The sequence below is a fragment of the Microtus ochrogaster genome, linkage group LG9, assembly GCF_000317375.1.
Source record: "Microtus ochrogaster isolate Prairie Vole_2 linkage group LG9, MicOch1.0, whole genome shotgun sequence".
In the NCBI taxonomy this organism is placed as follows: Eukaryota; Metazoa; Chordata; class Mammalia; order Rodentia; family Cricetidae; genus Microtus; species Microtus ochrogaster.
Genome location: NC_022034.1, coordinates 40,483,978 through 40,498,258, shown reverse-complemented (window position 1 = coordinate 40,498,258; position 14,281 = coordinate 40,483,978). Strand labels below are relative to the sequence as shown.

Genomic DNA, 14,281 nt, shown 5'->3' with positions numbered 1-14,281 from the left:
AAGATCCCCCCATCCTCCCCTTCTCAGTTTTCTCTCCCCATCTCCCCTTACCCCCACCCCACCCCACCCCCAAGATTCCAATTTTCTCCCCGGCAATTTTGTCTACTTCCCATAGGCAAGAGGATAACTATATGTTTTTCCTTGGGTTCACCTTCTTACTTAGCTTCTTTGTGGTTGCTGGGAATTGAACTCAGGACCTTTGGAAGAGCAAGCAATGCTCTTAACTTCTGAGCCATCTCTCCAGCCCCCCGAGTTACTAGTATTTCTATAAAGTCTGTTCTCTTAGGGAGACAGTGCACATGTCTCTCTTAGGTAATGTTCTTGTTTAGTTGGCTTTACTTTGTCATTAGGATTATTTTCATAAAAAACCAAAGTCCACCATCTGTTGCATTAGAAGGAAATAACTGTTTTCTCTTCCTTCATGAAGAACCTATGTTGTACCTGCCTAAGTTATGTAAAAATAAAAGTCTAATGATCACATATCTTAGTGACCTAGGGCAAGTAAATCCTGGAATTTGCATGCCTTTCTGGAACTAATTGTCACCATTGTCTGCAGTGTCTCCTGATTTCATTGGTAATCTCAGCCACTATAGTAGGGGAGAAGGGAAGTGGAAGCCATCTGTGCAAGGCTCCGTTAGCATGAATACCTTATGTATCATTTTTAACCAATTTGGAATGAGCACAAATGATGCATTTTATCATGAACATATACTTAAAACATATTTTATTACAGTGATTTAACACCATATAGAGTGTTTATCCCCGGGAACAAGTTGACATACAGTGTACTTGGTTACACTTAATATGGAATTCATTAAAACCCCACAAACTTGAGGTTCCAGCTCATGGGATATCTTAATATATTTTTTTACATGTAAAATATTCAGAATATCCCCCAATAATATTTTTCTTGAATTTACTCATATACATCACATGTACATGTAGGTATAAATATGTCTGTTTATAATACAGTAGAGAGATCGTAACATTGTAAAAATTAAAACAAATTTAGTAGATTAAGCCATTCATTGTCTTCTATATATCAATATAAAATGAATATAAACAACATTCTTGTACTCCGTATCTTTTGTCCCTATGAAGAAAGGACTGAAAGGCTGTGCTGTGTGCTCTAGATGTATTGAATATACTACTGCAATAAATTTCCATTTATTGCAATTGTTCCAGTTCCCCTCATTCTCCCACCGTATATTTTCTTCTTCTCCCTCATAAAGGTGACTGATGAGACTGTGATCTGGTGACCCGTTTATGTCTCTAGACTTACAGGGAACTCAGTGTAGACTTGATGGCTTTTCTACTTTTACTACCAAGTTGATTGTTATTCTCGGAACTACCTGGATGTTCTTTCCTTGAAATGCTGGAAGCAGTTTGAGCTCTGACAAAGCTAACATGAGGAATTAAACTACAACAGGAGACAGCTTCTGTATCAATTACCATGTGACACCTTCGCAATCCCCTACAATTTTTATTGATTGCCATGTGGATTATAATGTTGAAAAATGTTTAATAAAACTATTAAGTTATTATAACAATTGAAAATTCTGAGCCAATTCATTGCATAGATTGTAAACAGGAAAAAGGGTAGTTTATTGACAAAATGAGATACAAATTCATGTTCATACCACAGTGTGATAAGCTTTATATGTCAACAATTCCCTCATTTTTACCTATACCCTAGATACGAACTTTGCCTCTAGTTTTTGCTGACACCTCTAAAAGGCCACACTGCTCTGTGCCTTTTTATTTCAAGGAGGTATTAAAGTGATTGCCGCAATGTTTTCAAATTGCGGTGACTAAAGCACCATGGTAATACATAGGATATAAAATCCAGTATGCAAAATTGGCAGTTTCATCACCAAAGTGATTCTTTGTATTTGAGCACTTTAGGCTGCATGAGAGAGCAGCATCATGGAGATGAATACCTGATCCTTCACATCACACTGAATTGAGATGGAGAGACACTCCTTAATATGGAGAGTGGAAACTTAGCCTAAGAATTTCCTTCTCAGCTTAACTACACACACACATACATATGTGTATATGTAGGTACGCGTGAGATATTGTATGTATATGATATATATGTGAGATATCACAACATATCTCCACATTATACTACAGTATATTATAAGATATGATACATTATTCATGCACTATTAATAAAAACTCAGGGACAGATATTGGGGTTCAGCATGAAGACCAGAAAAGTAAAGCATCCAGCCATTGGCTCTTACCTCGACCTCAGTCTGAAAATGGTGTTTCTGCCTCCAGGAAACCTCAGAATGAGCTTGAGCCTGAGAGCTGTTTCCTCCTGTTTTATAATCCTTTCTAGTTCTGGGAGTAAGGTCTGCATCACTCAAATTAAAGACATACACTGCCTGGTTTCTATGGCAATCTAGTGTGGCAACTGGGATTAAAGGTGTGTGTTATGACTGCCTGGTCTGTAATGCTGACCAGTTGTGTTGTTTTACTCTCTGATCTTCAGGAAAGCTTTATTTATTAAAATAGAATGAAATGCCACTATATATATATTATAACATATTTTATTATAATATATGACATAACATTTATTATATCATATCAATAATTATATTCATAAAAAAATTTTATATACATGCAAATACATTTTCTAATATTAGTATAATTATGTTACAACCTATTCATAGTATAATTCACATTAAGAAATGTATCACAGAAAATTTTTCTAAGAGAAAGCTTTAAAAAAAATTTTAATTGGTCATTTTTGACCTAAAGATAAAAAGGAATTATTATGGTTACGTCTGTTGTTGTGGCTTTTTTTCTTTTTTTTACAAGTTGGATAAATCATGGGTTGCCACTTGGTCACTGAGCAATTGCTGAGAAAGTGTTCTTTGGTTCCAGTCAACTAACTCCTTTAATTAAATAGTAACATTTTGTAGGTGCTGTGTATCAATGTCAGAACAATTGGCCAGCTCTATGGTTGAGTCAAAGTAGGAAGTAGTAAATCTTCCTTTCTGAGGGCTTAATTTCAGCCTCAGAAAACAAGCTTAATACAACAGAAATCCCCACGTCTTCCTTCTTAGACTGAAGTTCGGCGTGCACAGTCTTCATGGAGCATGTAAAGCCTGTGCAGATAGTTTAGAAATATAATCTTCAGGTCTTGACTAACTGTCTGGTCACTGGTAACTATGGTATTCAAGGTTTTTCAGGAGTGCTGTGAATAAAAACAAGGAAGAGAAATTCTGTAGACCATGTACAATTCTTAATTGCATTACAGAAATGAAAGGGAAAGCTAACCCATGTGGGCTTCACTGAATCCAGTCCCTGCTGTTGGATGCTGGAAAATTTCCTTCTTCTGATGCCAACTAGTTGTTCCACTTAGGTGAATAATAGTTCTATTTCAAAAGGAAAACTAGTAACTTCTATCTACCTCTCTTCCTCTCCATTTCATCTGTGTGCCATTTAGAATGTGTATGCATGAGAAAGCTTTTGCGCCTCAGCTCCCAGTCAGCATTTAGCTAAGGTTAACTTTGAACCCTTGGTCTTCTGGCCTCCATGTCCCATGGTTTGTAATTAAATGCACACATCACCATGCCTGGATTTATGTGACACTGGGGATTAATCCAGGGCTTCCTGTACCCTCGGTAAACACGCTGAAATATATCTCTAGTTCCTGAAAAGTAACCTTCTTATTCAGGGTTATGATTACAGTGATGAAACACCATGATCAGAACGAAACTGAGGAGGAAAGGGTTGATTTGTCTCACTTCCATGTCTCTGTTCATCAGTGGAGGAAGTCAGGACAAGAACTCAAGCAGCTCAGTATCCTGGAGCCAGGAGCTGATGCAGAGGCCACAGAGGAATGCTGCTTGCTTGCTTGCTCCTTGTGCCTTGCTCAGCCTACTTTCTCACAGAACCCAGATCCGGCATCCAGGGAGGGTACCACCCACAATGGCCCGGAGCCTCTTCCATCAATCACTATTTAAGAAGATGCTCTACAACTGGGTCTTGTGGAGGCATTTTCACAATTGAGGTTTCCTCCTTTTAGCGGATTCCCGCTATTGTCAAGATGGCAGAGACCTAGCCAGAATAGTAAGGTTTCTCATACTTCAACCATAATGCAATACTGTTAATTGACTATGGTTCATGTTCAGGTGTTGTTCTAGAACATCCTAAACTCCCGTATAATAGAAGGGAATTCGTTTTTATTTTCCAAGACATTTTTTCCTTTCTTAGTTGTGTTGAAAGATTGTTTTCCAGAAATCACCCCCTGTTTACTTGTCTGGGATTGTGGAAGCTGTATACACGAATGCTCATTTCTCTCTGCCTCCTTGGCGCTGAACTAACCTGTTTGAGTAAATAAATGGTTAACCTTGCACTATTGAAGTTGTAGCCACTGCTCTTTGTCGAAGTGGGGAAGTAAGTGATGGAATTCAGGTCAGCACAAGCAGCTGTGTCATTGCTTATTGCTCGACATCGTGCCTTTATGCTTCGTGGCTCACAGAAGTTATTAATGGACAAAACTTGAGTGCCTGTGAAGCCATACTCTACCTGTAGCTCAGAATAGCTATCTACTTTTCATGGGGATGACAGCCGTTGCAATGGGTCTCTTTGAGTGAGGTGTGCTTGATGGCATACTTAAGTTCTGTGTCTTTCTGGTCCTTCATGGCCCATGTGAGTCAAGCATATGAGTTAGATGAGTGATATAATTTGAGTGTGTATATACACTAGTTAGACTGCTGAAGCTTAAACAGGGTTTTCAATTAAAACTTGTTTAACTTAAGATTAAGAATTTCCACATGTTAAATATGGTGAGTTAAGTTTTGTGGAAGGAAATCTGTGAACATTGCTGGCAACCTCGTTCATATTAGTAAGTATTGGAGGAGAGTGGGCAAAAGGAAATAGAGAAATTTTGTGACTGCCTAATGAATATGTTAGCCCTGAGAAGTCAAGTGTCAAAAAGTAGTGAATGACTAGCATTATGAGATAGCATGAGGCAGCATTATGTATTTTGTAACTATGCTCAGGTTAAGCTCATAAAATAGGAACTCGAAAGCCTTGCTAAGTGAGCATCAATTTACATCATACTCTATACTTCCAATGTAAGTTATTCTATTGTCACATACTTGATAGTTAATGTACAAAGAGCATGATTCTAATTATGAATGACCTGGCTTCTGTTTCTCAGGGGGTGTAAGGCATGTGTTTCAAAGTTGTGATTTTACTTTAAGGATCTTGAGATACTCAAGTGCCATTGGGTTGCTAGTCTGTTGAGCAACAATTACAAATGATTTAAATCCCATAGGGAGGTCACAACTGAGCTAATAAGTGTGGTGCGGCAACGCCTCTCTTCTTTCTGTGAGTTTCTGGTGTGTGTCCCCCTTGATTAGACATCCAGTAGACTACAGGAGCAAACACGAACATGCGAATCTATCATTTAGTAAAAATTAAAAGTGGATTCACATTCCAGAAAGAAATAATAAATTGAAAAAAATCAAATTGACTTTGAACTGAACATTTCATTTCATCAAATGTTAGGAAATTGAAAAAAAAATAGTCTGTCTCCATGTAAATATTTTTATGTTTAGTCTCATGGGAGTTTACATATGGCAAAGGGCAATAGTACCAGTAGTCCCGTAGCAACTATCTGCTCTTGTCTGGTGGTGGTGGTGCATGCCTTTAATCTCCGCACTTGGGAGAAAGAGGCAGGCATATCTTTGTGAGTTTGAGGCCAGCCTGGTCTACAGAGCTAATTCCAAGACAGCCCTGTCTTGAAAAACAAAGCAAAACAAGAGCATCTGCTCTGATTTTGGTTTCTTTGAAAACAGTTAAATAGGTAAAATATATTGATATAGCTTAAGTAACTTCCTATATTTCCACTGCTTTCAACATAGCTGTAAAATTTTCTCACATACATTAGTGCCAGTTTGCAGCCTTCTTGGCCACTTGGAAGTAGGAGACATGAACAATCTTCAAGGAGGGAGGAAACCACTTTCCTTATCTGCAGTCAACGGAAAAATGCCTTCCAGATTTACTGTGTTCTCTACACGTCGGGCCTGACTGTGGTAAAGCAGTGTTTTCTATATGTGGTCATGTTAGAGAATTTGAAATGGTCACATAACCTGGCATCTTTCACATAGCTCCTCATGAAAACCCAACTGTCTGCATTAGTGGGCAACAGGGAGATTTGACTTTGTGTAGAGCTTAAGAGAGGAGGACATCATAGCACAGCAGCAACTGCAGGAATGTGCTGGAACGGCCATACCTCCAGCAGCTCCCAGAAGATGGGAGAAATAAGTATCACGTTTTATCTAGACTCTTTGTGAGGCAGGAACCTTCCTGATACCATGCTTCTCTCCTGCATTTTACTAGTTTTAATTTTCTGGCTTCAAATACTCTAAGAGGCCGAGTTTATTAAATACATCGAGCTTGCTGTGGTTTGTGACAGTGGTCAGAGGACATTAATGTGACACCCAAGGAATTTCTATGGTAGGAGTGCTAACCTAGGGCTCCTTATGACACTATCTCCCGACAAAGAGATAAAACAATGGGGAAGCAGATAGGACTGAGACAAACTTTTAATTTACCTTTTTCAAAAGATGGACATAGAAGTGTCTTTTGCCTTGACACTTCCTATGTTCCTGACATTTTCCAGCTTTCTGGCTTCTGTTTCTGAGTTTTGCAGTTTTATTGATTGACTGGATTTTGATAACTGACACATTAAAAAAATGATTATAATAGGAATAATTGAGGGAGAATATCCTTTCATAGTGGCTTTCTTGATTTCAAGACATTTAAACATTATTTCAAATATTAAACAAGTAAAGCAGGCTGAATATATAATTGGGATTTTCTCATCATAGTTTGGCTCCAGAATAATGAATGTAAGTCATTAATGGAAAGTTAATTGGGAACGTTGGCAAAGTTTATCTTGTATTTTGAGGATTGCATGCTTCACTTGATACCTAGTGTACATTTGGGATTTATTTGCACCACACCTCTGGGTCTAGGAGCATATTAAGTTATGAAGAATATTAGCATTGCTGCAAAACAATTACTTGTTCATTTGCTAGCTGATTAAAATTCATGCATAATTTATTGAAATGAATAGAGATTTTATAAATAAATCTCCTGGTTCTCTGGGGTCCAAAAACAAAATACATATGCTAATATAAGGTTTCTTTTTACCGCCAACATCAAAAATTTACTACGTAGAGGGATATTAGTCTCCTTAATGTGAATTTCACTTATAATCATGCCGTTAACCAATGTGTGTGCTTCTCAGCTGCTTTGCATATTGTGACAGTTCCAGATTTGAGCTAGTCTTTGACTATTGACTGTTCTAGTTTTACATATTTGACCATAGCAAGTAAAATCAACCTGGTCAGTGTGCTGTTGCCATTCTTCAGGCCAGGGCATGCAATACATCAAACTCATTACTTCACTTACACACGCCACTAGATCCAATATTAATTTCTAGCTCTAAGTTGTTTATTTGGGGGGGGTGGTCAGGAAAGCAAACACAAACAGCATCACACAGAGTCTGTTGGTGCATTAGTTTCTTAGATTCTCCCATGATAGTCTACTTGTGAAGAGACGCTGTGCAAAGTTAAATAATACACTCACATTCGCCTTGTCATGACTGCAGAGGCTTTTGTTTTCGAAAGTTGGCCTCCTGGCTCCAGATTTTACTTGATATGTTATTGTTTCCAACAGAAATGACAGAAAGCCTGTGCTTGTTTCTACTGCTGGTTCATGCTGACTTTGCCCACATCCCTCACCCCTTCCCTTTCTATCTCCTTTCCTCTTCCATTGTTTGTTTTCTCTGGTGGATGTGGACAGACTGTGGATGGGTGAGATCTAGCGCTCGATACACCCATGGGGTGAGGTTCCGCAGTATCTGAACAGTGCTAGTTTAAGTAAGGTTTGCAATTTTTCATGCATTTACCATGTTTTTTCTCTTTGTTCATCGAGTTAAATATCAGACCCCCGGGTCATTGGTGAGTTTTGAGATGAGTGAGACATTGTTGCTTGGTGAGAGAGTCTCACTGAGCTGTGACTTTAACACGGTTTCCTACTGTAACAGAAATTACTCAGTAGATGAGCCGTCTGGAGTGAAAACAGACACAGACATACACACAGACACACAGACACAGACACACACACAGACACACACATACACAGACACACACAGACACACACACACACACACGCACGCAGTCCAGCCTATTGGTAATTAATTAGAATGCTTGAGAGATACTGGCATTTCCTGGGATGTTCTTCTCTTGGTTCCACTTCAGCTTAGCATGGAGAGAATGCATTCCCTTCCTGTCTTCCCGTCTAATAACAGTTTTGTAACCTCTGAGTTGAAAGTTGTCCCACTAATTCGTGCAGTTTTTTTTGGATAAATTAAAATTAGCCTCTATCTTATTTTATCTGAGGAACGAAAACTCTAAAATGTTGGTGTGGTTCCAGAGTTTCCTTTTGAGGTGAATTTCACTGAATACGAATTCAGTGAAACAGGCCATCATTGGCCTAGGACAAAACTTTAGCCGTTACTGATAAATATTTTTCTTTTAAATCCATTAGAAAAGGTATGTAGCAGTATAGTTTACAGAGCAGGCATTAGGAACTTCTTCCTGTAGAAATAATGTTGAATGCCTGTGGCACATATAACACACAGGAGTTAGGGTTGTTCCCACTTTACATATGAGGCTGGTAAATAACAACTTACATTACTCCTTGACAGCCAGTCTGAAAGCTATTTCCTTAATGGACGGACCATTATAAGAAGAAACTACTTATATTCATAGTTATTTCCAATAGGGAAATGCTCATTTTTGCCTACTATTCTTTACTTCTGTGAACTGTTTTTTTTAAATATACAACTCCCATTTAAAAATAACAAAAGTCCCCTCATATGACGTGACTACCCAATGTACAGAACTTTGTCATCAGTAATAAGTGAATATGTTGTACGTTTTTAGTCTCTTAAACTTTGAAGTCGCATTCTCAAAACTCATTTTGTCCATCTGTAGATCCAGGCCAGATAGTCTTGACCCAGTTTTGTGGATATTTGTGACTCAGAAGGATTTTTATGTTAGTAACCTTTTAAAAACCATAAATAAAACCCAAATGGTGAACCCTATCTGAAAATTCTTGATCCATTTAAACTTGCCTAGGCTGTGGGGGTTCTTTCTGCGGAATGCCTCCCTCCCATTTTGTACTGCTATTAATAGTTCAGAAGTTACTCTCTGTGTAGTTTTGACTTGCTTGTTCTCCAGTCCACTCCGGCTCGGAGCACTGTGTTGATGCTAGAAGCTTTCCTGTTTCTGATTCCCCGTGACTCTTAAGTACGCATTTTTCAATCAATTTTGGGACGATTATCACCTTATTAAGATTAATGCTTTCTTTTAAAACCTTTCAATTTCCTGAGAAGTGCGAGAATGGTCCAGAAGTTGAAAGGAAATACCATAAGGTGACAGTCTACTAAAGAGGCCCCTATGCTGTGTATTCCAGTGGGAAGGCTGGGCAGACAAAGCAAGCTCTGTGGAGTCCTCCAGAGACAGCCCAGTCTTTCACCAACATTGCCGTTGGGGAAACCCTGTTCTAATGCATTATTCATCATTCCATAAGTTCAGATGTTGAAATAATATTTTCCAAAGTTTCTGTCAAGCAAAGTATCTTAAGCCTCCCAAAATTAAATTGCAATGTCCCTTTGACATTTGAGCTTAATAAGTGACATATTGCCTATCCCATGCTGCTGTGAGGGCCAGTGATATATAGTGATTGGGGATTTCTTCTCGATGTAAATTTTAGTCTCCTACTCTGTGCAGTGGGAGTATGGCACCAACTTTTCTTCAAGCTTGCTGCACCTCCTTGTTAGCTCATCTGTTGGCACTTTGAAGTTGCAAGAAACAAAGCAAGAGCAGAAGCAAAAATAAATAAAGAGAAGATATCAGAGCTCACCTCCCTCCACATCTGAGGAGACCACTCCTCTCCAGTGCTTTCTTTATAACCCTGTTTACTGCTGTGCCTTTGTCAGTTTCTCTCCTGGAAATGAGTGTCTTTTGCTCAATTGGCTAAATGCCTTCATAAAACCAATAGCTCTTTAAAGTATACTTGCTACATCATTGCTGTCTTGTTATATTTTATTTTATTTTCCTTTGTTCCTTCCTCCCTTTCCTTCTTTTCCCTCATTTTTTGAGGGATGTGTCCTACCACTTACCACAGTCTGGTCACTATACCGACCTCCTGTTTGCAATACTCCCTCAACCTCTGCACCCTCTATGTTGGGATTGCAAGCATGCGGCACCAACCCATTTACCATGTGTTTCTAAATTGTTTATTAAGCCTTTGGTTACATATGGATATTATATGGAACTTCTTTACTTATAATATATCCGTTGCTACTAATATATCTCTGTTTTGGAGTTTAAATTCTTGCCTAACTGGAGTGTACACATACCTCTCTTTCCTAGAACCACCGAGACCCATTGCTCCTCCCCAGCTGCTTGGCGTTGGGCCTACTTACTTGCTGATCCAACTAAATGCGAACTCCATCATTGGTGATGGTCCCATTATCCTGAAAGAAGTGGAGTATCGAATGACATCAGGATCTTGGACAGAAACCCATGCAGTCAATGCTCCAACCTACAAATTATGGCATTTAGATCCAGACACAGAATACGAGATCCGTGTTTTGCTCACCAGACCTGGTGAAGGAGGCACTGGGCTCCCAGGACCACCGCTGATCACCAGAACCAAGTGTGCAGGTAAGGCGCCATACCAGGCTGGGTCCCTTGTGAAGGAGTCTCACAACCATAATTATCACACATGTGGGATTGAAAGTTTTCATTATGTGGTGTGTGATTTAGACATACAATCTTTATTGAATTTTTTTTGACAATTCAACATATGTGTAATATGAATTCTTGTGATCCCTGACCCCAGGGTCCACCCTTCTAAGAGTTATATTTAATTTGTTCATTCACCACCTTCTTTATGTAATAATATGCCTGGTTTAAGAGCAGGTGGAGTACTTCTTTGAAACTGCCCTACTATTTGATGATACCATTGTCAGAGTGTTTTTTTGCATGGTCACTTTGATGAGCTTTGTTTTCTGTGCCGAATATCTTAGTAGCTCTAAAGCATTTTCACGTCAAGAATACGGTAAACCTTCTAACCATGTAGGAATGATCTACCTCATTGATTTTTATCTTCAGTGTAGAGGTCACATAATAGAAATAAGAAAATTGACTCTAGGACTAGAGAGAGAGTTCATTAGTTAGCTGGACCAATAAACATGAAAAGAGTTCGGCTCCCAGCCCCCACAGAAATGCTGAGTGTGTTTATGCGCAACTGTTACTCCTCTGAGATTCAAAGACAGGCCAATCCCCAGGGCTCACTGCCTCGAGGCAGTCTGTGAGTTCTTACCATAGTGAGAGGTGTGAGAGCCTGCCTCATAGAACTCAGTGGAAACAATAGATTATCTTGCCCCATGTCAACCTCTAGTCTCGATGTGCACACACGGATAAAAATAGAAACAAATGAAAATGATTGTACAGGGTACTTCAATGATGTAACTACTGTGTGTGGGAGTTCCTGTTGATGATTAGCCCAGTAGCTTGACACCTCCTAGAGACTGCAGGAAGTTTTCTCTCTGGTACTGTGAAGCACGATTAATTATAACACAGAGAGAGAAATTGGGGTTCAACCTAAAGGCCAGAAGAAGCAAAACAGCTCATCACTGACTTATCTCAACCTCAGTCTGAAATGGCAGTCCTGCCTTCAGTAATCTCAGAATGAGACTGATTCTGAGAGCTGTCTCTTTCCACTTTATAATCCTCTCTGAGGCTAGGATTAAAGTCATGCACCACTGCAATTAAAGACATGCACTGCCCGGTTTTTATGGCCAACTAGTATGGCTACTAGGATTAAAAGTTGTGTGTTACCACTGCCTGGTCTGTACAACTGACCAATGGGGCTGTTTTACTCTCTGATCTTCAGGCAAGCTTTTTTTATTAAAATACAAATGAACTGCTACTACAGTACTGCTCTAACTCTGCCTGAAAATGAGTGCTGAAAACAATGCCCTCATAAAACATAACAAAACTACAACATAATATGGTCTCTGCTATACCACTGCAGAAATTTTCTTAGCTATGCAAAGATAAAACACTTGGCCACCTATTATTTGAGCACATTTTTACTTTAATAATTGTCGAAATGATAATTTTTAGGTTAAGGGGACATTTAGAAGCATTAGGTGAAAATATGCATGCACACACGCTCACATACGCACGTATGGAACGCTTAAACAGGCAATTTTTGAAAATGGAAAACAGCACCATGGGAAGCTATGAGACGATTAAGTCCTTATAAAATGTCCTTTTGAACATCTGCTTATTATTTACAATTTTATGGGGCTATTCACCATGAATTCTGGTTTAGCGCACAGTAGTCGATAAATATTTTTGTTGCAATGAAGTTTATAGAAATGACTACCACCTGTGTTGAAGGCTTTAAACTTCGGGACATTTAACTGTTGCGACACCGCAGGGGCAGTGAGGAAGTAGAGTCCACTAATGTGTTGGTGGCACCTCCTTACATCTGGCAGCTGCAAGCTTCATCGAGGTTTTCCCTCAAATTCATGTTGGCCCCTGGCTCAGCTTCAAAGTTAGTGTGTAGATACTCTGTAGATCTGCGACCTCTTCTTCCAGGTTTTGTGATACTTAAGATACTGTCGCAACTCTCTGCAGGGAAGGCAGGGTGACCGCACAGCCCCAGCTAATCAGAGAAGTCGCTGCAAAAGGGGAAAGGTGACCAACTTGAGAGATTTACTCTCTACTCTGAAATTAATAAATATCTCACGCCAACACTAAGGACAGCTAAGAGTTTATTTTGCTAACCATAACAATGACACATGTTTTTTATAGAAATTACTTTTTCAATAATTAATCTACATAAATTCTAATAAAATTATAATAGTTGATAGCTATATGCTATTCCAGTAGTCTTCCTCTTGACTTTGTCTGCACTTCCTTTTACAAATCTATTGTGCTTTCTTAATTTTATTTGCATGAGAACAGGCCATTAGGAATTAGCAGCAGCACAACGAATTTTTATGAAACTGTTTAACCTCAAAAATACTTGACACTCATTATTGGTGAGTGAGTTGCGAAGATTACAAGTGAATGTTCTGAGGGCCATCATGCTGTATTAAGTGGCTGAAAACGCCGTGTTAATGAACATTGATTTGTTCCGTATTGATGCGTGTGTTCAGAGTGTATTGAACCAACAAGAGGGAAAATATGACTGGAAATCACTACGAGAATAGCCTCATTTGAGGGAAGCAGCAGCAGAAGAATATCTCCTAGTCATAGCCATTGATGACTTAGAAACGTCTTGACATTTAGGAATTATATGGGCCCTTTAATCTGATTCCTTATTTGAGAAACATTTAATTTGTGTATTCATGATGAATTTGAATGATATTAGGCCCAATCAATCAGTTGTCTTTTTCTTCAAAATATAGGAATTTCAGACCATCTTGAACCCATAATAAATCATTGCCAATGTTTGTTACAATTAGTATCTTTCCAAAGTTACTCTGATCTAGATTTTTAGGAGAAATGAACTATAAACTAGATTTTTCTCATGAATGAGAAAGACATGGCTACCAACCAAGGTCAGCTTAAGGTTAGTATTAACTCCTGACATTTGGAAAAGAGGGAAAGCTCATGTAGTCATTTTAATCATTCCCTGAATAAGAAAATCAGAGCATAAATTAGAAAAATCATAAAGTGATTTCTTCTCCCTCTCTACATCCCTCTCTCCCACCTCTTTTCAAGATCGATTTCCTTTTCTCCAAACCACAGCTCCCCAAGTCATTATGGACCTCCCCTTTGGCCTCAAGCAGAGACCACAAAGCAGTAAACTACAGCACAGCCTACACAAGCCAAGCTACTAGCTGATTCTTTTAGCAGAAATTTCAGAAGCTTAAAAAAGCTTTGTAATTCACAGGAATGGTCGCTTTGAGAGTCCAAGATGAAAATCCCTATCAAATGCTGTCCAACTGTACTCACATTAGCTCACCGTGAATAATGGTGTTTACAGAGAGTTGAGTTCTAGATCTACAAAGATCCTCTTTAATCAGGAAAGACAGTATATTGAATCATTGTTAGTTATTTTCAAATAGTTATTTTTATTCACTATGTGCTAAGTATGTTAAATCACCAAAAAAATCTTTTTTTTAAATTTATTTATTTATTAAAGATCTCTGTCT

At 38.7% G+C, this 14,281-nt stretch overlaps 1 protein-coding gene across 15 annotated transcripts in view; it reads left to right on the top strand.

Moving 5' to 3' along the window:
• Ptprk (protein tyrosine phosphatase, receptor type K) overlaps window positions 1-14,281 on the top strand; it is a 539,194-nt gene that overhangs the window by 311,995 nt on the left and 212,918 nt on the right. For all 15 annotated transcript variants that reach the window (XM_013352406.2, XM_026787348.1, XM_013352405.2 and 12 more), the window contains exon 7: window positions 10,476-10,769. In XM_013352406.2, the coding sequence (XP_013207860.1) occupies window positions 10,476-10,769 (294 nt within the window). The remainder of the gene's footprint in view (window positions 1-10,475; window positions 10,770-14,281) is intronic.